Source organism: Salmo trutta, chromosome 38, assembly GCF_901001165.1.
Source record: "Salmo trutta chromosome 38, fSalTru1.1, whole genome shotgun sequence".
NCBI classification, from domain to species: Eukaryota; Metazoa; Chordata; class Actinopteri; order Salmoniformes; family Salmonidae; genus Salmo; species Salmo trutta.
The window spans coordinates 30,678,721-30,706,607 of NC_042994.1; the positions used below are offsets into that span (position 1 = coordinate 30,678,721).

Sequence of the window (27,887 nt, forward strand, 5' to 3'; positions counted from 1 at the left end):
AGAGAGTCGGCCCGAGAATTGAACCCTGTGGCACCCCCATAGAGACTGCCAGAGGTCCAGACAACAGGCCGTCTGATTTGACATACTGACCTCTATCAGAGAAGTAGTTGGTGAACCAGGCGAGGCATTCATTTGAGAAACCAAGGCTGTTGAGTCTGCCAATAAGAATGTGGTGGGTGACAGAGTCGAAAGCCTTAGCCAGGTCGATGAATATGGCTGCACAGTAATGTCTCTTATCGATGGCGGTTATGATATCGTTTAGGACCTTGAGCGTGGCTGAGGTGCACCCATGACCAGCTCTGAAACCAATTAACTCATTAATAACCTGGGGCATCACGGAGAAGTTTATTTAATGAGTTCCGTCTTCCGAATGAACTCTTAATAATCTAAAGATCTCTTACATTTCAGTCATCAATCAGTCATTAATTATTATTAATTGTTACCTCATCAGTTCTCATTCCAAAGGTCGTAAAATTCTTGGTTATCTGCACGAACACTAGTTTCCATAATGAATCAGCAATATACAAACTGGCTTAATTATTTATTGACTAACTAACTAAATAATCACAGAAGTACATATCAAACAACAAGGGGCGACAAGTAGCCTAGTGGTTAGAGTGTTGGACTAGGAACCGAAAGGTTGCAAGATCGAATCCCCGAGCTGACAAGGTAAAAATGTCATTCTGAACAAGGCAGTGTTCCTAGGCCGTCATTGAAAATAAGAATTTGTTCTTAACTGACTTGCCTAGTTAAATAAAGGTAAAAAAACTAAAAAAACAGTAGATATTGGTTACAATGATAGAAAAGTCCCTAGTGGGCTAAGCCAATATGACAGCTTGGTAGATGAAAGGCAGTGGGAAAGACAACATGGATTCATTACACACAGTCTATAATTATATTCATTGAAATGCTAATCCTTTGCACATGAACGGCCTCTCATTCCAGAATAATTGCAATGTATATATATTTACACCCGTATGTTGTCTTTTCTGATGGAGTCCTCGATCGTCCTGTAGGGTTCATCAGAGTCTCTGGTTAATTTTCATTGAAGTCACAAAGTATTTTGTGGTTGTAGGTGGTTAGATTCAAATCGAATCAAATCAAAAGCAATGCCTCTTGCCGTCATTGCAAATAATAATTTGTTTTCCGAGGCTGCCGTCCATGCTGGGAAAGTTGATTGGCAATTAAGTAAACTAAGATGTAGACTTTCTATAGTCACTGTACAGGCTTAACTATGCAGTGACCCCATGAAATGGGACATCAGCCAACTCAGGGACAACCACAGAACACAACTTTGTGTAGTTTACACAAATATTAGCATCTTAGCTCTTATTGCAGGACTGTGACTGTGGTACATCACCTCCCCAGTCAACCTATTGTGCGTATTGAACATTCAAATTGGTCTGTACACCACCACCAATCGCAACTTCCTGTTTCCATCACAGCTGTTGAGTTTTTTACATGGTATAACTTCATTCACATAAAAACTTTCCATAATGGTTAATCAAGCTATATACAGCCTAATTATTTTCCACTCAGGAAGCTCTGGTAAACAGTGGATGTAGTGCACTGCTCCCACCACCAGGCCAGGAGGGCATTTTGACTTAGCAAGCTAGCTGTGTTAGCAAGCTAGCTGTGTTAGCAAGCTAGCTGTGTTAGCAAGCTAGCTGTGTTAGCAAGCTAGCTGTGTTAGCAAGCTAGCTGTGTTAGCTAAAGACGTAGCAGCTAGCTAACTGGCAACCGATCAACATATTCTGTGTATTGAACATTCATATTGGACAGCCTTACCTATAGAGTAGCACCACCACCCATCAGCCCATTCTCTTCTTGATGTCAAAGCTGCAGTGTATTGTTGCTATAGGAGAATATGAAAATAGAAGTGTATAATTATTACTTGTAAACTTCAAGATACTGTTTGTCTCTATGCAGATGTAGAAGCTGAATAGGAAAATACATTATCAATAAATAGTTGATTGTTCTTTTTTCACATCATACAAAGAATACTGAGCCACAATCTGTAAAATGTGACCATACTATTTATTTCAAGCCCCACTAAGATGTCACCATACTATTCCTTTAAAGCCCCCTGTCAGATATAAATCATCAGAGTGGGAAACCAACTGAAATGGAAACAATGGAGCAAATGGATCACTATCAGAGGGGTGTATTATGACATCAGATAGAACCACTCAGACATTCCAAATATCACTTGATTATCAGAGGGGTGTATTATGACATCATATAGAACTACTCAGACATTCCAAATATCACTTGATTATCAGAGGGGTTATTATGACATCAGATAGAACTACTCAGACATTCCAAATATCACTTGATTATCAGAGGGGTGTATTATGACATCATATAGAACTACTCAGACATTCCAAATATCACTTGATTATCAGAGGGGTTATTATGACATCAGATAGAACTACTCAGACATTCCAAATATCACTTGATTATCAGAGGGGTTATTATGACATCAGATAGAACTACTCAGACATTCCAAATATCACTTGATTATCAGAGGGGTTATTATGACATCAGATAGAACTACTCAGACATTCCAAATATCACTTGATTATCAGAGGGGTTATTATGACATCAGATAGAACTACTCAGACATTCCAAATATCACTTGATTATCAGAGGGATGTGTTATGACATCAGATAGAACTACTCAGACATTCCAAATCAGGCTTCATCCAAATCATGAAGGTGGATATTGATCCAACCATTTCAAAAGTAATGACCGGGCTGATGGAAACAGGATATGCCTGTACAATTTTGTAAATGCCGATAGACGATTTGTTAGTTCGTTTGACGTGGTGGGGTCTTTTTGTGTCAGTAAACATGTATAAGCGAGAATTGGTGGTGGTAACTCCTTTATGAGCAAATATTTAGAGTCACGCGATGATATGTTGTGTGGTCCTCCCACTACGACTTGGGAAACCATGCAGTTTATTAGGCTACAGATTAAATAAGTTATGAACTTCACAGGGTGGTGGAACTGCATGTGATGAGCTTGATGCTCCTTTCCAATACACTTTGAGGGTCTTATTCTGGTGAAATGATGAATGATGCTTGGCTGCCATTTGACATATAAAATAATATCGTTCTTATCCATAATAATCTTATCATGTAGGTAGCCTACCAGCACTGTATCTGTGAGCTGCTGGCTACAGAGCACGGGACAAGAGCACGTTTGCTATTTCACGCAACAGTTTAAAACCATCAGTAGAGTTGAAAATGTGATGGAAACCCATTTAACTTGTATTTTTCATTCGGTACAGATGGGAATTTAACAGTAAACGTTCTTGTTTTGTGCATTACGTCATCACGCAAAGCCTTTAATCCGCAATAAGTCTGTTTGATGGAAACATTTCTGGTGGGGAAGTGCGTATATTGTTATATGCAGATTTTAGAATATTCACATGGAAATCTGTCGCAAATTGCATGGAAACTTAGCTACTAAGGTGGATATTGATCCAACACCTGCCGATTTTTCAAACCATCACACGGCACAGACGTCAGTTCAAAATCTAGTTTCTATTTACATTTCTTTGAGTCGTCAACTAAAGTGAATTTAACATGAAATCAACACCAAATGTCACCTGTCATTGGATGTTTAAAAAAAAAAAAGTATTTATTTTAAAGCTAGTGAGGGAGATATGAGTCTCCAGCTTCAGAGATTTTTGCAGTTCGTTCCAGTCATTGGCAGCAGAGCGGGAAGTGGGTGAGTGCTATCGTCCCATGGTTTCTCTCGATTCACCCGGCTCCAGGATAGATTTTAACTCTTCAAACATACCCAAGCCGCTATATGCGATCCCTGACTTTGCTTCTGGTACGCAAGTCGTTTTAATTAGTTCCCCACATCCAGTGCAAGTGGGAGGGATTGTTGGTTCCGCTACCGAACTGCCCCTAATCAAAACGAAACAAAACGGCCTAAACCCAGCTGTCAGAAAACACAGAAAATTTAACTTTTTTCAATGTGTCAATCACTCTCGAGTCATCTGGGACCCACGGGCTAAGCCCAAGGGACTACTAGGAGGGCACTTGAACATTCGTAGTGTCATTCCAAAAAGTGATCAAATTCAACATCTACTCACAGACTCCAACCTTGACTTCCTCTGCCTCTCAGAGACATGGCTCCATAAAAACTCTCCATGTGCTGCTCTGATTGTGCCTGGCTACAATGTTTTCAGGAGAGACAGGATTGAAGGAAGAGGAGGGGGTCTGATGATTTACATTAAAGAACATATCCGATTTGAGTGGTCATGTGATAATGAACTAGAATGTATTGGCCTGAACGTTACACTGTCTCCCCAAATGTCTTTTACCCTTATTGGAATGTATAGACCACCTTCCACCAAAAGTGTGTTTTTTTATCAGTTTAATAACATGCTTAGGGAATGTGATTTTGGGAAGGAGGTCATCTTAATGGGAGATTTTAATATTAATTATGAAGACAAGGCTTGTAGGAAAACCCTCAACGGATCACTAATACCTTTGACCTTACACAGCTCGTTAAAGGGCCAACCAGGGTGACTTGTTGCTCTAAAACACAGATTGATTTGGTGTTCAGTAATAAACCAGAGAGAGTGACTAAATCATTCAATATGGTTACTGGGCTGTCTGATCATAATTTGACACTTATAGCCAGAAAGTTGTCTAAGATCAGGTTTAAGCTCTCTACTGTTAGAAAGCCGGATCAACTAAGAATACCTAAGAGTGAATTAAACTATTTTGAAAACGCAATTAATGGAATTAACTGGAATGATCTCTTGTCCTATACAGACGTGGAAGCTGATAGTGAGGTTTTTCTATCCACAATCCAGGCTACAATAAATGGTTTCCTAAAGAAAATCAAATCCAAACCTGGCCAAAAGAGCACTCTTCCTTGGCTAAATGGAGAATTTTGGAAATTGATGAAAGAACGAGATTATGCTCTAAAAACAGCCCTAAAATCCAAATTAGAGCATGACAGACGTAGGTTTACCATGTTGAGAAATAAGGTGATGAAAGAAATCAGACAGGCCAAGGCAAACTTTTTTATTAACATAATTGGTGAGGCAAAGGGAAATTCAAAATTGATCTGGGAGAATCTAAAAAAGTTAACAGGGAAAGACCATAGTAAAACTGCAAAAAGACTAGAAATCATGGTGAATAACAATCTAACACAGGATGCAGTCAAAATAGCAATAGCCTTCAATTCCTACTTTATTGACTCTGTCAAGGTACTGACACAGAACCCCTCCACTGGTTTATTGGGCTCAGTGCTAGTGAATGACGCTCAACCTGTCTTCATCATAAGGGAGGTTTCTGAGTCAAAGGTGAACAAGGTGATTAGCTCACTAAAGAACTCTAAATCCAAAGATGTGTTTGGGCTGGACTCTACCTTTCTTAAAAACTACAAAGAGTCACTCATTGGCCCCATTACTAAGGTCACCAACACATCTATTGGTCTGGGGGTGTTTCCAAGGGTATGGAAGTCAGCCATAATAACGGCCATCTTTAAATCGGGCGACCCTGCTGACGTGAGTAACTACAGGCCCATTAGTATACTACCTGTAGTGTCGAAGGTTGTTGAAAAGTGTGTAGCAGAACAACTGATTTCCCACCTCAACAACAGCCCCTTCACATTACACTCCATGCAGTTTGGCTTCAGAGCGAAACACTCCACAGAAACGGCCAACTGCTTTCTTCTGGAAAATGTGAAGTCCAAGATGGACAAAGGGGGCGTTGTTGGGGCTGTGTTTCTGGACCTAAGGAAGGCTTTCGATACTGTTAACCATGAGATTCTCATCACAAAATTGTCCAAGTTCAACTTTTCCCCCGATGCCTTGAGATGGATGAAATCATACCTTGAAGGCAGAACTCAGTGTGTCAGAGTGAGAAATGAGCTGTCGCCCACTCTTAGCTATGATGTGGGCGTGCCCCAAGGGTCAATACTGGGGCCCCTCTTGTTCAGCCTGTACATTAATGATCTGCCTTTCGTCTGCACTGGGTCTGAAGTTCAAATGTATGCAGATGATACAGTGATATATGTGCATGCAAAGAGCAAACAACAAGCTGCACAAGAACTCACTACTGTAATGGTCCAGGTTACAAAGTGGCTCAGTGACTCGTGTTTGCATCTCAATGTGAAAAAAACTGTTTGCATGTTCTTCACAAAGAGGGCAACAGATGCTACTGAGCCAGATGTCTATGTGTCAGGGGAGAAGCTCCAGGTGGTATCTGATTTTAAGTACCTTGGAATCATACTTGATTCCAACCTCTCTTTTAAAAAGCATGTGAAAAGGTAATTCAAATAACCAAATTCAACCTAGCTAATTTCCAATTTATACGAAATTGTTTGACCACAGAGGTAGCAAGACTGTACTTCAAATCGATGATACTCCCCCACTTAACATACTGCTTGACTAGTTGGACCCAAGCTTGCCATACAACATTAAAACCTATTCAGTCTGTCTACAAACAGGCTCTCAAAGTGCTCGATAGGAAGCCCAATAGCCATCATCACTGTTACATCCTCAGAAAGCATGAGCTCCTGAGTTGGGAAAATCTGGTGCAATACACCGACGCATGTCTTGTATTCAAGATCCTAAATGGCCTAGCTCCCCCTCCACTCAGTACTTTTGTTAAACAGAAAATCCAAACATATGGCAGCAGATCCACAAGGTCTGCCATGAGAGGTGACTGTATAGTTCCCTTAAGGAAAAGCACCTTTAGTAAATCCGCTTTCTCTGTGAGAGCGTCCCATGTCTGGAATACACTGCCATCAGACACACATAACTGCACCACATATCACACTTTCACAAAATGCATGAAGACATGGCTAAAGGTCAATCAGATTTGTGAACATAATCTCTAGCTGTGTATTGCCGCTTTCCATGTTGTCTGTTGTCTGTAGCTTGTGAGGTGCGGAAACACTTTGTTTTTATGGATTTTGTCTTGTTGCTTTTTGTTCTATGTTGCTCTGTCTGTATGCTACATCTTGCTTGTCCTATGTTGCTCTGTCTTTATGCTATGTCTTGCTTGTCCTATGTTACTCTGCGTGTGCTCACTGTTCTATGATTGTCTATATTGTAATTGTTTTTAATAACCTGCCCAGGGACTGCGGTTGAAAATTAGCCGGCTGGCTAAAACCGGCACTTTTACTGAAACGTTGATTAATGTGCACTGTCCCTGTAAAAATAAAATAAACTCAAACTCAAACACTGGAAGGAAAGACAACCAAAAGAGGAATTGGCTTTGGGGGTGACCAGTGAGATACACATGTAGGTTGCCAGTTCGGTGAAAAATAAAAAATACCTGATGTTGATGGCTTTTTACAAATCCAATCAGTTTTCCACATTAATCAAACATCATCACATGGATTTATTTTGTTGAAATGACATGGACAATGTCCCCAGGAAAGTTGAACGAGGAACTCTTCATTTAGACAATGATGAACAGCAATCCATGGGAGAGTTGTGGTGGATATTATACAATAAGGATCTGCTGGAGTCCAAGTCAAACCAAGATTCTTTATTTCTGAGCTCAGAGAGAATAACAGAGTTACACAGCGCAGTGTAGACAGTCTGAATTCCTGAAGCATTGGGTGATGAGCACATATCTTTATTGTTTCCTGTTCCTGGGAGGGATCATTTTAATACAATGACGCAGGTGCAGCTGGTTTGCAACGCAAGATGATACTCCCAAGAACAGGAGATTATAATAGGACAGTTTCACAAGGTTAGTCACATACTCAGTTATGTGGACACATACAATTAACATTTCGCATTACAGAGTCTGTGAACATTTTCATTAAATCATCAGTAGGCCAACAATGCAAATGTAAACAATGGAACAAATGCATCACATCCAAATATCACTTGATTATCTGTAGTGCTGGAGGAATGACACACCCAGATAAACATACACAGTCAGAGTTTAAAAAAGGACCATTTAAACACATGGAATATGATCTACTCTATATTCAAACTGAAATACTCCATATTCAATTAATGTTTTCTAATAAAAACAAAAATATATGTTTGAGTATACTTTGTACCATTTCATTTCATATGGTATAAACAGGTAAACACATTCTCAGTCAACAATATAAGACAACGGGAGCACTGTGTATGTTCTCTGATGAGTTTTAAGTCAATTTGATGTAAAATATCAATATTCACACAAGGAGAAGTAATTATTCTCTCCTGTGTGGATTCTCACATGACGCTAAAGTGACTGTGATGAGTAATATGTCTACCCACAGACTGAGCATTTGTAAGACTTCTCTCCTGTGTGCAGTCTCATGTGTTCTTTCAGGTTCCATAACCGGTTAAAACACTTGCCACACTGGGAGCAGTGGTAAGGCTTCTCCCCTGTGTGTACTCGCTCATGTCGCTTTTTCAAGTCACCTAACTGGTTAAAACACCTTCCACACTGGGAGCAGTGGTAAGGCTTCTCCCCTGTGTGTATCATTTCATGTTGTTTCATGTTCCCTAAACGGGTACAACTCTTTCCACAATGGGAGCAATTGTAAAGCTTCTCCCATGTGTTTTCAAGTAGGTTTTCCATTGAAAACCTTTATCAGACTTGGAGCAATGAAAAGGCTTCTCCCTGTGTGTATTCGCTCATGTATTTTCAGGTTTCTTAACTTGGTAAAACTCTTTCCACATTGGGAGCAGAGGTGTCGACTTGCTGGTTTGGATGTCTTTGGTTCGTCCATGTTTGGTTTTCCTCCTGCCAAAGACAGTGTTTATTTTAAGACAGACCAGAATGAAACCTCCACATGATAAAACTGCCTTGCTATGAGGTTTAAACCAAATCATATCCCTCAATTACCTGAGGCCAGCTTTCAAACATTTCATCATTTAAAACAATCTTGGTGTGATTTTATAACAAATGTTGTAGAGCATCCTGGTAATTACTGATATGTTTACATTACTTATTTTATAATTCTGTTTTATAAGTCAGAACACAAAACACTAGACAGTTCTATGGCACAAGACACAGACATCACTGGATTCCTATCAAGCAGGTGGCTGTAAATATATAACCTTCATAGCTGTATGATACAGAATGGGACTTACACACTTCCTTAAAACCTAAAATAAGGTTTTAAGAAGACCAACATTTTTTTTTACATTGGAGACAGACACAAAACACATCAGTAACACCTCCCCATTGTCGATGGGGTCGACACAATGGCATTTCTTTATTTAGACGTTCACACATTTTAACTATCGTTAATGTCATGATATTTTGGGTAATGTAAAAAAGAAAGTGAAATATTTTGGGTAGATGTTATTAAAAATATAAATATGTAAAGTGTTGGTCCCATGTTTCATGAGCTGAAATATCCCTGATTTTTTCAATACGCACAAAAGCTTATTTCTCTCAAATTTGGTGCACACATTTGTTTATATCCCTGTTAGTTAAAATTTCTCCTTTGCCAAGACAATCCATTTACCTGACAGGTGTGGCATATTGTTTAACACTTTTTTGATTACCCTATGATTCCATAAGTGTTATTTCATAGTTTTGATGTCTTCACTATTATTCTACAATGTAGAAAATAGTAAAAATAAAGAAAAACCCTTGAATGAGTAGTTGTGTCCTAACTTTTGACTGGTACCTGAACAAGTGTAATGGAGGTAAGAACGTGCCGTAAGCTCACTCCACAGCGAGCTTGAAACGTCACAGATGGAGCTATCCAACTGGTACCTTTTGTATAACTCAATCGGTTCATTGTAAAGGAGAGCGGTCACGCATGTTGAGAAGCAGAGGATCACTAGTTTGAGTCCAGTATGGGGACAGTGGAGGAAGCTAAACTGTTAGCAGCACACTGATGTCAGTTACATGAACAAGAAAAGTTAATCAACAATGTTCTTTAAAGTCTATATGTTGGAGTTTATTTGACCTGGTAAAGTAGATTTCACAGCTTTTAGAAAAGGCTTACACAGCTTGTTTAAAAATATATACATACAGTTGAAGTCGGAAGATCACATACACTTATGTTGGAGTCATTAAAACTCGTTTTTCAACCACTCCACAAATGTCTTATTTCACTTATAATTCACTGTATCACAATTCCAGTGGGTCAGGAGTTTACATACAATAAGTTGACTGTGCCTTTAAACAGCTTGGAAAATTCCAGAAAATTATGTTATGGCTTTATAAGCTTCTGATAGGCTAATTGACATCATTTGAGTCAATTGGAGGTGTACATGTGGATGTATTTTAAAGGTCTACCTTCAAACTCAGTGCCTCTTTGCTTGACATCATGGAAAAATTGTAAAAAATCAGCCAAGACATCAGAAAAAAATTGTAGACCTCCACAAGTCTGGTTCATCCTTGGGAGCAATTTCCAAATGCCTGAAGGTACCACGTTCATCTGTATAAACAATAGTATGCAAGTATAAACACCATGGGACCACGCAGCCGTCATTCCCCTCAGGAAGAAGACGCGTTCTGTCGCCACGTTCATCAATAGTATGCAAGTATAAACAAGGAAGAAGCCACTGCTCCAAAACCGCCATAAAAAAAGCCAGACTCCGGTTTGCAACTGCACATGGGGACAAAGATCGTACTTTCTGGAGAAATGTCCTCTGGTTTGATAAAACAAAAACAGAACTGTTTGGCCATAATGACCATCGTTATGTTTGGAGGAAAAAGTGGGAGGCTTGCAAGCCGAAGAACACCATCCCAACCCTGAAGCACGGCGGTGGCAGCATCATGTTGTGGGGGTGCTTTGCTGCAGGAGGGACTGGTGCACTTCACAAAATAAATGGCATCATGAGGGAGGAAAATGATGTGGATATATTGAAGCAACATCTCAAGACATCAGTCAGGAAGTTAAAGCTTGGTCGCAAATGGGTCTTCCAAATGGGCAATGACCACAAGCATACTTCCACAGTTGTGGAAAAATGGCTTAAGAACAAAAAAGTCAAGGTATTGGAGTGGCCATCACAAAGCCCTGTCCTCAATCCTTTAGAAAATTTGTGGGCAGAACTGAAAAAGCATGTGCGAGCAAGGAGGCCTACAAACCTGACTCAGTTACACCAGCTCTGTCAGGAGGAATGGGCCAGAATTCACCCAACTTATTGTGGGGGAAGCTTGTGGAAGGCTACCCGAAATATTTGACCCAAGTTAAACAATTTAAAGGCAATTCTACCAAATACGAATTGAGTGTATGTAAACTTCTGATCCACTGGGAATGTGATGAAATAAAAGCTGAAATAAATCTCTCTCTACTACTACTATTCTGACATTTCACATTCTTAGAATAAAGTGGTGATCCTAACTAACCTAAGACAGGGAATATTTACTAGGATTAAATTAATACTTGCACTGCTTTTCTTTCATTAAGTTTTTTTTCCATCATTCTTTATATCATTGATCTTGGATTCATAATAAAGTTTATTTTTTTTGTTGAGTTTGGTCACATCATTTCTCAATTTGCAGTACGTAAACCAGCCAGACATATTAGCCACTCCTTTTGCCCCATCCCTTTCAAACATACAGTTTTTAAATTCCTCATCAATCCATGGAGCCTTAACAGTTCTAACAGTCAGTTTCTTAACAGGTACATGTTTATCAATAATTGGAAGAAGCAATTTCATATGGTAAAAACAGGTAAACACATCAGTCAACAATATAAGACAACAGGAGCACTGTGTATGTTCTCTGATGAGTTTTAAGTCAATGAGATGTGAAATATCAACATACACGCTAAGAGAAGTAATTTCTCTCTCCTGTGTGGATTGTCTAATGACGTTTAAGTGACTGTTATGAGTAATATGTTTTCCCACAGTCTGAGCTTTTGTAAGCCTTCTCCTCTGTGTGCAGTCTCATGTGTTCTTTCAGGCATCCTAAATGGGCAAAAGCTTTGCACCCTGGGATTAGTGGTAAGGCTTCTCCCCTCTGTGTATTTTCTCGAGTTGGTTCAGGTTGCTTTTCTGGTTAAAACTCCATCCACACTGGGAGCAGTGTTAAGGCTTCTCCCCTGTGTGTATTCTCTCATGTTTTTTCAGCTCCCCTGACCGGTGGAAACACTTTCCACACTGGGAGCAGTGGTAATGCTTCTCCCCTGTGTGTATTCTCTCATGTTTTTTCAGATCCCCTGACCCGTTGAAACACTTTCCACACTGGGAGCAGTGGTAAGGCTTCTCCCCTGTGTGTATTCTCTTGTGTTGTTTCAGGGCCCCTAACTGGTTAAAACACTTGCCACACTGGGAGCAGTGGTAAGGCTTCTCCCCTGTGTGAATTATCTTATGAGCTTTCAGGTTCCTTAAATGGCTAAAACTCTTTCCACAATGGGAGCAGTGGTAAGGCTTCTCCCCTGTGTGTATTATCTCATGAGCTTTCATGTGTCCTTTCTGGTTAAAACTCTTTCCACACTGCGAGCAATGGTAAGGTTTCTCCCCTGTGTGTATTCTCTCATGTTGTTTCAGGTGCCATACCAGGTTAAAACTCTTGCCGCACTGGGAGCAGTGATAAGGCTTCCCCCCTGTGTGTATTCTCTCATGTTGTTTCAGCTCCCATAAGAGGTTAAAACCCTTTCCACACTGGGAACAGTGGTAAGGCTTCTCCCCTGTGTGTACTCGCTCATGTCGTTTCAGGTATCCTAACAGGTTAAAACTCCTTCCACACTGGGAGCAGTGGTAAGGCTTCCCCCCTGTGTGTATTCTCTCATGTTGGTTCAGGTATCCTTTACTGCTAAAACTCTTTCCACATTGGGAGCAGTGGTAAGGCTTCTCCCCTGTGTGTATTCTCTCATGTCGTTTCAGCTCACATAAGTGGTTACAACCCTTTCCGCAGTGGGAACATTGGTGTCTTCTTGCTGGTTTGGACGTCCCTGGCTCTGGTTCCTCCGAGTCTGGTCTTTCTCCTGCCAAAGACAGTGTGTTTTTTAAAATAGAGACCCGAATGAAACCTTCACATGATAAACGGCCTTGCTATGAGGGTAAATCCTAATCAGATCCCTCAATAACCTAAGGCCAGTTTCAACAATCTTGGTGTGATTTTAAAACAAATGTTGTAGAGTTTCCTGGTAATTACTGATAATGTTTACATTACTTATTTATTCATTCTGTTTTACAAGTCAGAAACACAAAAAACTAAACAGTTTCTAGGACACTGAAGACAGATGTCACTGGATTCCAATCGAGCAGGTGGTTCTAAATATATAACTTTTATAGCTGTACGATACAGAATGCAACCTACAGTCATGGCAAAAAAAATTGAGAATGACAAATATTAATTTCCACAAAGTTTTGTCAGATGTTACTATGAAATGATGAAGTATAATTACAAGCAGTTCATAAGTGTCAAAGGCTTTTATTGACAATGACATTAAGTTCATGCAAAGAGTCAATATTTGCAGTGTTGACCCTTCTTTTTCAAGACCTCTGCAATCCGCCCTGGCATGCTGTCAATTAACTTCTGGGCCATATCCTGACTGATGGCAGCCCATTCTTGCATAATCAATGCTTGGAGTTTGTCAGAATTTGTGGGGTTTTGTTTGTCCACCCGCCTCTTGAGGATTGACTACAAGTTCTCAATGGGATTAAGGTCTGGGGAGATTCCTGGCCATGGACCCAAAATATTGTTGTTTTGTTCCCCGAGCCACTTAGTTATTACATTTACATTTAAGTCATTTAGCAGATGCTCTTATCCAGAGCGACTTACAAATTGGTTCATTCACCTTATGATATCCAGTGGAACAAACCCTTTACAATAGTGCATCTAAATCTTTTAGGGGGGGGGGTTAGAAGGATACTTTATCCTATCCCAGGTATTCCTTAAAGAGGTGGGGTTTCAGGTGTCTCCGGAAGGTGGTGATTGACTCCGCTGTCCTGGAGTCGTGAGGGAGCTTGTTCCACCATTGGGGTGCCAGAGCAGCGAACAGTTTTGACTGGGCTGAGCGGGAACTGTGCTTCCTCAGAGGTAGGGAGGCGAGCAGGCCAGAGGTGGATGAACGCAGTGCCCTTGTTTGGGTGTAGGGCCTGATCAGAGCCTGAAGGTACGGAGGTGCCGTTCCCCTCACAGCTACGTAGGCAAGCACCATGGACTTGTAGCGGATGCGAGCTTCAACTGGAAGCCAGTGGAGAGAGCGGAGGAGCGGGGTGACGTGAGAGAACTTGGGAAGGTTGAACACCAGACGGGCTGCGGCGTTCTGGATGAGTTGTAGGGGTTTAATGGCACAGGCAGGGAGCCCAGCCAACAGCGAGTTGCAGTAATCCAGACGGGAGATGACAAGTGCCTGGACTAGGACCTGCGCCGCTTCCTGTGTGAGGCAGGGTCGTACTCTGCGAATGTTGTAGAGCATGAACCTACAGGATCGGGTCACCGCCTTGATGTTAGTGGAGAACGACAGGGTGTTGTCCACGATCACGCCAAGGTTCTTAGCACTCTGGGAGGAGGACACAAGGGAGTTGTCAACCGTGATGGCGAGATCATGGAACGGGCAGTCCTTCCCCGGGAGGAAGAGCAGCTCCGTCTTGCCGAGGTTCAGCTTGAGGTGGTGATCCGTCATCCACACTGATATGTCTGCCAGACATGCAGAGATGCGATTCGCTGCTTGGTATCAGAAGGGGGAAAGGAGAAGATTAATTGTGTGTCGTCTGCATAGCAATGATAGGAGAGACCATGTGAGGATATGACAGAGCCAAGTGACTTGGTGTATAGTGAGAATAGGAGAGGGCCTAGAACAGAGCCCTGGGGGACACTAGTGGTGAGAGCACGTGGTGCGGAGACAGATTCTCGCCACGCCACCTGGTAGGAGCGACCTGTCAAGTAGGACGCAATCCAAGCGTGGGCCGCGCCGGAGATGCCCAGCTCGGAGAGGGTGGAGAGGAGGAGCTGATGGTTCACAGTATCAAAGGCAGCAGATAGGTCTAGAAGGATGAGAGCAGAGGAGAGAGAGTTAGCTTTAGCAGTGCGGAGAGCCTCCGTGACACAGAGAAGAGCAGTCTCAGTTGAATGCCCAGTCTTGAAACCTGACTGATTAGGATCAAGAAGGTCATTCTGAGAGAGATAGCAGGAGAGCTGGCCAAGGACGGCACGTTCAAGAGTTTTGGAGAGAAAAGAAAGAAGGGATACTGCTCTGTAGTTGTTGACATCGGAGGGATCGAATGTAGGTTTTCAGAAGGGGTGCAACTCTCGCTCTCTTGAAGACGGAAGGGACGTAGCCAGCGGTCAAGGATGAGTTGATGAGCGAGGTGAGGTAGGGGAGAAGGTCTCCGGAAATGGTCTGGAGAGGAGAGGAGGGGATAGGGTCAAGTGGGCAGGTTGTTGGGCGGCCGGCCGTCACAAGACGCGAGATTTCATCTGGAGAGAGAGGGGAGAAAGAGGTCAAAGCACAGGGTAGGGCAGTGTGAGCAGGACCAGCGGTGTCGTTTGACTTAGCAAACGAGGATTGGATGTCATCAACCTTCTTTTCAAAATGGTTGACGAAGTCATCCGCAGAGGGAGGAGGGGGGGAGGAGGAGGAGGATTCAGGAGGGAGGAGAAGGTAGCAAAGAGCTTCCTAGGGTTAGAAGCAGATGCTTGGAATTTAGAGTGGTAGAAAGTGGCTTTAGCAGCAGAGACAGAAGAGGAAAATGTAGAGAGGAGGGAGTGAAAGGATGCCAGGTCCGCAGGGAGGCGAGTTTTCCTCCATTTCCGCTCGGCTGCCCGGAGCCCTGTTCTGTGAGCTCGCAGTGAGTCGTCGAGCCACGGAGCAGGAGGGGAGGACCGAGCCGGCCTGGAGGATAGGGGACAGAGAAAATCAAAGGATGCAGAAAGGGAGGAGAGGAGGGTTGAGGAGGCAGAATCAGGAGATAGGTTGGAGAAGGTTTGAGCAGAGGGAAGAGATGATAGGATGGAAGAGGATGAGAGTAGCGGGAGAGAGAGAGCGAAGGTTGGGGACGGCGCAATACCATCCGAGTAGGGGCAGAGTGAGAAGTGTTGATGAGAGCGGAGAGGGAAAAGGATACAAGGTAGTGGTCGGAAGACTTGGGAGGGGAGTTTGCAATAAGATTAGTGGAAGAACAGCATCTAGTAAGATGAGGTCAAGCGTATTGCCTGCCTTGTGAGTAGGGGGGGAAGGTGAGAGGGTGAGGTCAAAAGAGGAGAGGAGTGGAAAGAAGGAGGCAGAGAGGAATGAGTCAAAGGTAGACGTGGGGAGGTTAAAGTCACCCAGAACTGTGAGAGGTGAGCCATCCTCAGGAAAGGAACTTATCAAGGCGTCAAGCTCATTGATGAACTCTCCAAGGGAACCTGGAGGGCGATAAATTATAAGGATGTTAAGCTTGAAAGGGCTGGTAACTGTAACAGCATGGAATTCAAATGAGGAGATAGACAGATGGGTCAGGGGAGAAAGAGAGAATGTCCACTTGGGAGAGATGAGGATTCCAGTGCCACCACCCCGCTGGCTCGATGCTCTAGGGGTATGCGAGAACACGTGGGCAGACGAGGAGAGAGCAGTAGGAGTAGCAGTGTTATCTGTGGTAATCCATGTTTCCGTCAGCGCCAGGAAGTCTAGGGACTGGAGGGTAGCATAGGCTCAGATTAACTCAGCCTTGTTGGCCGCAGACCGGCAGTTCCAGAGGCTGCCGGAGACCTGGAACTCCACGTGGGTCGTGCGCGCTGGGACCACCAGGTTAGAGTGGCAGCGGCCACGCGGTGTGAAGCGTTTGTATGGCCTGTGCAGCGGGGAGAGAACAGGGATAGACAGACACATAGTTGACAAGCTACAGAAGAGGCTACGCTAATGCAAAGGAGATTGGAATGACAAGTGGACTACACGTCTCGAATGTTCAGAAAGTTTAAGCTTACGTTGCGAAAATGTTATTGACTAAAATGACAAAAATGCTAGCTAACACTAACACTAACACTACACTAATCAAGTCGTTCCGTTGTAATGTAATAGTTTCTACAGTGCTGCTAGTCGGTAGAGGTTGGCTATTATACAAAAGCAACTTTGTAGCTAGCTAACATAACACTAATCAAGACGTTCCTTTGTAATGTATTTAGTTTCTACACTGCTGCTCGTCGGTAATAGTTGGCTAGGTATGGAACAATGGCGTCGCGGGGGACGGAAATAGCTGGCTAGCTAACCTCGATAATTACTAAACTACACAATTATCAAGCTATGACAAAGACAACTATGTAGCTAGCTAGCTAACACTGCACTAGTCAAATCGTTCCGTTGTAATGTATTAGTATCTACAGCGCTGCTAGTCGGTAACGGTTGGCTAGCTAGCAAACCCACTAGCTAGCAGTGGGTTTGATGACTAGGTGTGTTGACTAAGTCTGGAGTCTGGACAAGGCGTCGCGTCGCGGCTGGCTAGCTAACCTCGATAATTTCTCTAAACTACACAATTATCTTAGATACAAAGACAGCAAAGACAACTATGTAGCTAGCTAACTAACACTAACACTACACTAATCAAGTCGTTCCGTTGTAATGTAATAGTTTCTACAGTGCTGCTAGTCGGTAGAGGTTGGCTAGCTAGCAGTGTTGACTAGCTAGCAGCTAGCAGTGTTGACTACGTTAGGAGGACGAAAAATAGCTAGCCTCGATAATACTCTAACTACACAATTATCTTTGATAGCTAAGAAAAATTGCTCAGATCAAACAAACCAAACCGTTGTAATGTAAGAAGTGTAATATTACTGTGGAGCGAAGCCTTATGGCAAGGTGCTGGAAAAGGCATTGTTCGTCCACCAACTGTTCCTGGATTGTTGGGAGAAGTTGCTCTCGGAGGATGTGTTGGTACCATTCTTTATTCATGGCTGTGTTCTTAGGCAACATTGTGAGTGAGCCCACTCCCTTGGCTGAGAAGCAACCCCACACATGAATGGTCTCAGGATGCTTTACTGTTGGCATGACACAGGACTGATGGTAGCCCTCACCTTGTCTTCTCCGGACAAGCTTTTTTCCGGATGCCCCAAATAATCATAAAGGGGATTCATCAGAGGAAATGACTTTACCCCAGTCCTCAGCAGTCCAATCGCTGTACCTTTTGCAGAATATCAGTCTGTTCCCTGATGTATTTGTCCTGGACAGAAGTGCCTTCTTTGCTGCCCTTCTTGACAACCAGGCCATCCTCCAAAAGTCTTCGCCTCACTGTGCGTGCAGATGCACTCACACCTGCCTGCTGCCATTCCTGAGCAAGCTCTGTACTGGTGGTGCCCCGATCCCGCAGCTGAATCAACTTTAGGAGACTGTCCTGGCGCTTGCTGGACTTTTCTTGGGTGGCCTGAAGAAATCTTCACAACAATTGAACCACTCTCCTGAAGTTCTTGATGATCCGATAAATGGTTGATTTAGGTGCAATCTTACTGGCAGCAATATCCTTGCCTGTTGAAGCCCTTTTGTGCCAAAACAATGATGACGGCATGTGTTTCCTTGCAGGTAACCATGGGTGACAGAGGAAGAACAATGATTCCCTCCTTTGAAGCTTCCAGTTTTGGGGGGGATTCAGTTCATTTGCATGGCAAAGAGGGAGTTTGCAATTAATTGCAATTAATTTGATCACTCTTCATAACATTCTGGAGTATATGCAAATTGCCATCATACAACCTAAGGCAGCAGACTTCGTGAAAATTAATATTTGGTTCATTCTCAAAACTTTTTTTAATCAAAAAGCTGATTGAACAGCTTCATTATTACACAGGTGCACCTTGTGATGGGGAGAATAAAAGGCCACAGATGTCTCAAGTTTTGAGGGAGCGTGCTATTGGCATGCTGACTGCAGGAATATCCACTAGAGCTGTTACCAGATAATGAATGTTCAATGCTCTACCAGAAGCCACCTCCAACATCGTTTTAGAGAATTTGGCAGTACATCCAACTGGCCTCACAACCACAGACCACATATAATGATGCCAGCCCAGGACCTTCACATCGTCTGAGACCAGCCACCCGAGTTGTATTTCTCTTTGTAATGAAGCCCTTTTGTGGGGAAAAACTCATTCTGATTGGCTGGGCCTGGCTCCGTAATGGGTGGGTGTATGCCCTCCAGGGCCCACCAATGGCTGTGCCCCTGCCCAGTCATGTGAAGTCCATAGATTTGGGCCTAATTTATTTATTTACAATGACTGACTTATATGAACTGTAAATCGTTGAAATTGTTGTTTATATTTTGGTTCAGTACACACACACACACACACACATACGTTAAGCATTCAGACCCTTTCACCTTTTCCAAATTTTGTTACGTTTCAGCATTATTCTAAGATTGATGAAATAGTTTTTTCCCCCCTCGTCAATCTAAACTCAGCAACAAAATAAGAAACGTCCTCACTGTCAACTGCGTTTATTTTCAGCAAACTTAACATGTGTAAATATTTGTATGAACATAAGATTCAACAACAGACATAAACTGAACAAGTTCCACACACATGTGACTAACTGAAATGGAATAATGTGTCCCTGAACAATGGGGGGGGGTCAGTATCAAAAGTAACAGTCAGTATCTGGTGTGGCCACCAGCTGCATTAAGTACTGCAGTGCATCTCCTCCTCATGGACTGCACCAGATTTGCCAGTACTTGCTGTGAGATGTTACCCCACTCTTCCACCAAGTTACCTGCAAGTTCCCGGACATTTCTGGGGGGAATGGCCCTAGGCCTCACCCTCCGATCCAACAGGTCCCAGACGTGCTCAATGGGATTGAGATCTGGGCTCTTCGCTGGCCATGGCAGAACAGTGACATTCCGGCCTTTCAGGATATCACGCACAGAATGAGCAGTATGGCTGGTGGCATTGTCATGCTGGAGGGTCATGTCAGGATGAGCCTGCAGGAAGGGTACCACGAGGGAGGAGGATGTCTTCCCTGTAACGCACAGTGTTGAGATTGCCTGCAATGCCTGCAATGACAACAAAGCCCAGTCTGATGATGCTGTGACACACCGCCCAGACTATGACGGCCCCTCCACCCCCAAATCGATCCCGCTCCAGAGTACAGGCCTCGGTGTAACCCTCATTCCTTCGACGATAAATGCGAATCCGACCATCACCCCTGGAGACAAAACCGCGACTTGTCAGTGAAGAGCACTTTTTGCCAGTCTTGTCTGGTCAAGTGACGGTGGGTTTGTGCCCAGAGGCGCGTTGTTGCTGGTGATGTCTGGTGAGGGACCTGCCTTTCAACAGGCCTAACAAGCTCTCAGTCCAGCCTCTCTCAGCCTACTGAGGACAGTCTGAGCACTGATGGAGGGATTGTGCGTTCCTGGTGTAACGTGGGCAGTTGTTGTTGCCATCCTGTACCTGTCCCGCAGGTGTGATGTTCGGATGTACCGATCCTGTGAAGGTGTTGTTACATGTGGTCTGCCACCGCGAGGACGATAAGCTGTCCGTCCTGTCTCCCTGTAGCGCTGTCTTAGGCGTCTCACGGTACGGACATTGCAATTTATTTCCCTGGCCACATCTGCTGTCCTCATGCCTCCTTGCAGCATGCCTAAGGCATGTTCACGCAGATGAGCAGGGACCCTGGGCATCTTTCTTTTGGTGTTTTTCCAGAGTCAGTAGAAAGGCTTCTTTAGAGTCCTAAGTTTTCAAAACTGTAACCTTAATTGCCTACCGTCTGTAAGCTGTTTGTGTCTTAACGACCGTTCCACAGGTGCATGTTCATTAATTGTTTATGGTTCATTGAACACAGCATGGGAAACAGTGTTTAACCTGTTTGGTATAGGGGGGCACGTATTGAGAATTTTGGAAAAAATATGTTCCATTTTTAACTGCCTCCTACACCAACTCAGAAGCTAGAATATGCATATTATTGTTCAGGTTGGATAGAAAACACTCTGAATTTTCTAAAACTGTTTGAATGGTGGTCTGTGAGTATAACAGAACTCCTATGGCAGGCAAAAACCTGACAAGGCTTCAAGCAGGAAGTACCCTGTCTGACAAGGAGTCGTGCGTCTTACCTCTTTTTATTGAAAAGTAGGATCTTAGCTGTAACGTGACAATTCCCAGGGCTCCAATAGGCTCTCAGAGCCCGCGAAATAACTGAAGGTTTACGAGGGAACCTCAGGTTGAAATATATTATCGCCTTTTGTAAGTGGATGCTCGGAGGACCTTTCAATGATGCGCGTGCATGAGTCGCTTCTGAGGAGAAATTTATTCGGCTGTTAGGCTCAATGCATACTCCCGGTTGGAATATTAACACTTCTCTATGACATAAATGGCATAAAATTGGTTTTAAACAGCGGTTGACATGCTTCGAAGTACGGTAATGGAATATTAGACATTTTTGACACGCCAATGCGCCATGCGCGACACCGCGAAGAAGCATTCTAGAACTACGAACAAAACGTCGCTGTTTGGATATAACGATGGATTATTTGGGACCAAACCAACATTTGTTATTGAAGTAGAAGTCCTGGCCAGTGTATTCTGATGAAGAACAAGCAAGGTAAGAACATCTTTCTTATAGGAAATGTGATTTTGGTGGATGCTGACCTGGGTGGGTATCTAAATAGCTAGCCCTGTAATGCCGGGCTATGTACTTAGATTATTGCAAAATGTGCTTCATCCGAAAGCTATTTTAAAATCGGACATATCGAGTGCATAGAGGGGTAATGTATCTATAATTCTTAAAATAATTGTTATGCTTTTTGTGAACGTTTATCGTGAGTAATTTAGCAAACTGTTAGTAAATTCACCGGAAGTTTGCGGTGGTTATGCTTTTTCTGAACGTCACATGCTAATGTAAAAAGCTGGTTTTTGATATAAATATGAACTTGATTGAACAGACATGCATGTATTGTATAACACAATGTCCTAGGTGTGTCATCTGATGAAGATTATAAAAGGTTAGTGCTGCATTTAGCTGTGGTTTGGGTTTATGTGACATGATATGCTAGCTTGAAAAATGGGTGTCAGATTTTTTCTGGCTGGGCACTCTGCTGACATAATCTAATGTTTGCTTTTGTTGTAAAGCCTTTTGAAATCGGACAGTGGGGTTAGATTAACGAGATTCTTGTCTTTAAATAGCTGTGAAATAGTCATATGTTTGAGAAATTGAAGTTATAGCATTTCTAACGATTCAAAAATCGCGCCACTGGATTTCAGTGGCTGTTACGTAGGTGGGACGAGTTCGTCCCACATGTACTAGAGAGGTTAAACCCTTTACAATGACGATCTGTGACAAACCAACTGTACATTTCGGTGTTCCTCAAGGTTCTGTTTTAGGACCACTGCTGTTTTCACTATATATTTTACCTCTTTGGGATGTCATTCAAAAACATGTTAAATTTCACTGCTATGCGGATGACACACAGCTGTACATTTCAATGAAACATGGTGAAGCCCCAAAATTGCCCTCGCTACAAGCCTGTGTTTCAGACATAAGGAAGTGCTGCAACTTTCTACTTTTAAACTCAGACAAAACAGAGATGCTTGTTCTAGGTCCCAAGAAACAAAGAGATCTTCTGTTGAATCTGACAATTAATCTTGATGGTTGTACAGTCGTCTCAAATAAAACTGTGAAGGACCTCGGCATTACTCTGGACCCTGATCTCTCTTTTGAAGAGCATATCAAGACTGTTTCAAGGACAGCTTTTTTTCCATCTACGTAACATTGCAAAAATCAGAAACTTTCTGTCCAAAATGATGCAGAAAAATTAAACCATGCTTTTGTTACTTCTAGGTTGGACTACTGCAATGCTCTACTTTCCGGCTACCCGGATAAAGCACAAAATAAACTTCTGTTAGTGTTAAATACAGCTGCTAGAATCCTGACTTGAACCAAAAAAATGTGATCATATTATTCCAGTGCTAGCCTCCCTACACTGGCTTCCTGTTAAGGCAAGGGCTGATTTCAAGGTTTTACTGCTAACCTACAAAGCATTACATGGGCTTGCTCCTACCTATCTTTCCGATTTGGTCCTGCCGTACATACCTACACGTACGCTACGGTCACAAGACACAGGCCTCCTAATTGTCCCTAGAATTTCTAAGCAAACAGCTGGAGGCAGGGCTTTCTCCTATAGAGCTCCATTTTTATGGAATGGTTTGCCTACCCATGTGATAGACACAGACTCGGTCTCAACCTTTAAGTCTTTACTGAAGACTCATCTCTTCAGTAGGTCCTATGATTGAGTGTAGTCTGGCCCAGGAGTGTGAAGGTGAACGGAAAGGCTCTGAGCACGAACCGCCCTTGCTGTCTCTGCCTGGCCGGTTCCCCTCTCTCCACTGGGATTCTCTGCCTCTAACCCTATTACAGGGGCTGAGTCACTGGCTTACTTTGTGTTCTTCCATGCCGTCCCTAGGAGGGATGCGTCACTTGAGTGAGTTGAGTCACTGACGTGGTCTTCCTGTCTGGGTGGGGCGCCCCCCCTTGGGTTGTGCCGTGGCGGAGATCTTTGTGGGCTATACTCGGCCTTGTCTCAGGATGGTAAGTTGGTGGTTGAAGATATCCCTCTAGTGGTGTGGGGGCTGTGCTTTGGCAAAGTGGGTGGGGTTATATCCTGCCTGTTTGGCCCTGTCCGGGGGTATCATCGGATGGGGCCACAGTGTCTCCTGACCCCTCCTGTCTCAGCCTCCAGTATTTATGCTGCAGTAGTTTATGTGTCGGGGGGCTAGGGTCAGTCTGTTATATCTGGAGTATTTCTCCTGTCTTATCCGGTGCCCTGTGTGAATTTAAGTATGCTCTCTCTAATTCTCTCTTTCTCTCTCTCTCTCGGAGGACCTGAGCCCTAGAACCATGCCTCAGGACTACCTGGCATGATGACTCCTTGCTGTCCCCAGTCCACCTGGCCGTGTTCTGCCTGCGGCTATGGAACCCTGACCTGTTCACCGGACGTGCTACCTGTCCCAGACCTGCTGTTTTCAACTTTCTAGAGACAGTAGGAGCGGTAGAGATACTCTCAATGATCGGCTATGAAAAGCCAACTGACATTTTACTCTTGAGGTGCTGACCTGTTGCACCCTCGACAACTACTGTGATCATTATTATTTGACCATGCTGGTCATTTATGAACATTTGAACATCTTGGCCATGTTGTTATAATCTCCACCCGGCACAGCCAGAAGAGGACTGGCCACCCCTCATAGCCTGGTTCCTCTCTAGGTTTCTTCCTAGGTTTTGGCCTTTCTAGTTTTTCCTAGCCACCGTGCTTCTACACCTGCATTACTTGCTGTTTGGGGTTTTAGGCTGGGTTTCTGTACAGCACTTTGAGATATCAGCTGATGTAAGAAGGGCTTTATAAATAAATTTGATTTGTGACGTTATTTGGATTTTTACGAATAATCTTTGAAAGACAGGGTCCTGAAAAAGATACGTTCATTTTTTTGCTGAGTTTATTTGTATATGTTTTATGGGTAAAAAAGTGTTTTTTTCTTAGACATAAATAAACAACTCCAGGTGAAAGGGCCATAGCTTTAATAAAATAACAAATTAACTGGCAAAGCAGCAGAGCGAGGCCCGCATGCAGCAACATCACAAGTCACGTTTTTGCAGCTGTTTCAGTACAGCACTACAGGGAGAGAGAGGGGGAGAGGGCAAACTCCACGGGACTAGTTTCAATGTGTGGAATCACTTCAGAGATTCTAGATTCTGGGTAAACTTCTCCATTAACTTCTTTGGGAACGGGGGCAGTATTGAGTAGCTTGGATGAATAAGGTGCCCAATGTAAACTGCCTGTTACTCAGGCCCAGAAGCTTGGATATGCATATAATTTGGATAGAAAACACTCTAAAGTTTCCAAAACTGTTAAAATAATGTCTGTGAGTATAACAGAACTCATATGGCAGGCGAAAACCTGAGAAAAATCTAACCAGGAAGTGGGAAATTTTAGTTTTGTAGTTTAAGTGATTCTCTATCCAATATCCTGTGTCTGTGGCGTCACTGGACTAGTTTCACTGTATGAAATCACTTAGGAGTTTCTGGATTCTGGGTAAACTTCTCCTTTAAAGCATCATTGAGCAATAATGAATTGAAGTTGTAACATTTGTAACATTTGTAGACTAGCAGTTAAGAATATTGGGCCAGTAACCGAAAGGTCTCTGGTTCGAATCCCCACGACAGCAAGTTGGAAAAATCTGCCGTCCTGAACTTGAGCAAGGCAGTTAACCCCCAACAACAACTAATCCCCGGGCACCAATGACGTGGACGTTGATTAAGGCTCTGAATCAGAGGGGTTGGGTTCAATGCGGAAGACACATTTAGTTATACAACTGACTAGGTATCCCCTTTCCATCATTAGACTCCTTAATGTTTCATCATTAGATGCTACAGGCCTCCTTTAAGACTCCATAATGTTTCATCTGTAGGTGATACAATCCTCCTTTAAGACAATAATATTTGAAGAATCTAGGTATTTCCTTTTTTAAGATGTGTAGATCAGATGTTAACCTCTCTTGGTTAGGGGGCAGTATTTTCACGGCCGGATGAAAAACGTACCCAAATTAAACGGCCTACTACTCGAGCCCAGAAACTAGAATATGCATATTATTAGTAGATTTGGATATAACACACTCTGAAGTTTCTAAAACTGTTTGAATGATGTCTGTGAGTATAACAGAACTCATATGGCAGGCAAAAACCTGAGAAAAATCCAACCAGGAAGTGGGAAATCTGATGCTTGTCGTCTTTTCAAGTCATTGCCTATCTAACACACAGTGTTAGATAGGCAATGACTTCCTAAGGCTTCCACTAGATGGCAACAGTCTTTAGAACCTAGTTTCAGGCTTTTGCAGTGAACAGAGAGCGAACAAGAAGGCCGGGAAGTTGGTGACTCAGAAAATGACATGAGTTTTGTGGCGCACATTCACGTGATGAGGTAGTTGTGTTCCATAACATTTTTCAAGACATTGGAATCGTCCGGTTGGAATATTATTCAAGTTTTATGTTAAAAAGGCCCTAAAGATTGATGCTATACAACGTTTGACATGTTTCAACGAACGTAAATATAATTTTTTTTTTACTTTTCGTCGCGAAATTTTGGGCGTGCTTCCTACATTTGGAGTAGCTTACTGAACGCGCAAACAACATGGAGGTATTTGGACATAAATTATGGACTTTATCGAACAAAACAACATTTATTGTGGACCTGGGATTCCTGGAAGTGCCTTCTGATGAAGATCATCAAAGGTAAGTGAATATTTATAATGCTATTTATGATTTTAGATGACTCCAAAATGGCGGGTATCTGTATTGCCTGGTGTATGTTTCTAAGTGCCGGACTCAGATTATTGCAAAGTGTGCTTTCCCCGTGAAGCTTCTTTGAAATCTGTCACAGCGGTTGCGTAAAGGAGATGGTTATCTATAATTCTTTGAATAACAGTTGAATATTTTATCAACGTTTATGATGAGTATTTTTGTAAATTGTTGTGCTGATTCACCGGCTGTATTGGAGGCAAAATATTTTCTGAACATCACGCGCCATTGTAAAATGCTGTTTTTGGATAGAAATATGAACTTTATCGAACAAAACATACATGTATTGTCTAACATTGAGTCCTAGGAGTGTCATCTGATGAAGATCGTCAAAGGTTAGTGCTTAATTAATTTTAGCTGAATTTCTGGTTTTTGTGACCCCTCTCCTGGTTGGAAAATGGCTGTGTGGTTTTTCTTGTGTTGTCCCTGTCCTAACATAATCTAACTTTATGCTTTCGCCGTAAAGCCTTCTTGAAATCGGACAATGTGGTTACATTAAGGAGAAGTGTATCTTTAAAATGGTGTAAAATAGTCGTATGTTTGAGAACTTTGAATTATGACATTTTCTTGTTTTGAATTGGCGCTCTGATTTTTCACTGGCTGTTGAATAGTGTGAACCGTGGGTGGGATGGTAGCGTCCCACCTGCCCGAGAGATGTTAATGAAGCAATACAGACCACATTGAAGTGTCTGGAGTTTTGTTTGCCTGTTCAAGAGTCTTGTAAAGATAGGGGGTTGACTAGGACAGGCAATGTAACATCCATAATGTTTTTAGGGAACGTTTTTGTAAAATATGCACCTTACATCAGATCATCCTGAAAATGTCTCTCTAAAGCTAACTTTCAAGGTTTTATATGGTCTATTGGCTTCTCTCTTTTCATTGGCAGAATCCTTTTTCAGTGTTATGATATTCATAACATCCATATCCACCAGTGTATCTTCATGTCAACTAACAGAACTCTGCTGGTTGTCCTGGTAACAGATACCAGTGGGCAGATCTGTTGTATTTGTTCAAACTAAACTACAAAACTTACTTTGATGAGTCAAATCTGATCCTTTCTTCTCTTCTCCTCCTCCCACAGTTCCACTCAGCCCCGTTGTTTTCATGCAGTCCACCAGCAGTACAGACAACCTCTTCATACCCAGCAGTAAGGCGCTACCAGGAGAGGCACGACACAGGGACTCCGGGAGGGAGGAAGGGCTAGCGTTGTCCTGGTAGCCATGCAGAGGGGATAAAGACACATATCATTATGGATGCTGATGTCACTGTTGTCATAAAGTGCTTTACAGAAACCCAGCCCAGACCCTGATAGAGCAAGCTGTATGCTAGACCAGACCGAGCTGTACCATCTGGTGTTCTGATCTGGAGAGACTCTTCTCTGCCTCGTCAGCATCAGGATGTTGTTGAGGCTCCCCAAAGGATCCACAATAGTCACGTCTCTCTCCTGTGTGAACGAGAACATCAAAAAGATGTTAAACTTAAATGGCCACTTTCATCATGATTTTGTAAAATATTGTTTATGTTGCAAATGTAGTCATTTCCATAAAATGGGTGCCTTTTACATTCCTTTGATATTTTAAGTAGAAATAATGCACCAATTTTAAAAGCCTGTTATATTAGATGAGGTGAACTTTAATGTAGACCACATGGAGAATGAGAATTCAATACATCGAAGTCCCAAAAATATATGTACCAATGGCAGATTGTCCCTTAAACAATTCCTACAGTACTGAACAACATATTCAAG

General features: G+C 42.7%; 1 protein-coding gene across 1 annotated transcript; it reads right to left on the reverse strand.

Moving 5' to 3' along the window:
* Nucleotides 1–11,567: 11,567 nt before the first annotated feature.
* Nucleotides 11,568–27,504, reverse strand: LOC115177674 (zinc finger protein 239-like). Its single transcript, XM_029738622.1, has 3 exons — nt 27,487–27,504; nt 27,174–27,351; nt 11,568–12,883 (listed from the first exon to the last, which is right to left on the reverse strand). The coding sequence occupies exons 1-3, from the start codon at nt 27,487–27,489 to the stop codon at nt 11,985–11,987; spliced, it is 1,080 nt and encodes a 359-aa protein (XP_029594482.1). The 5' UTR covers nt 27,490–27,504; the 3' UTR covers nt 11,568–11,984.
* Nucleotides 27,505–27,887: the final 383 nt, after the last annotated feature.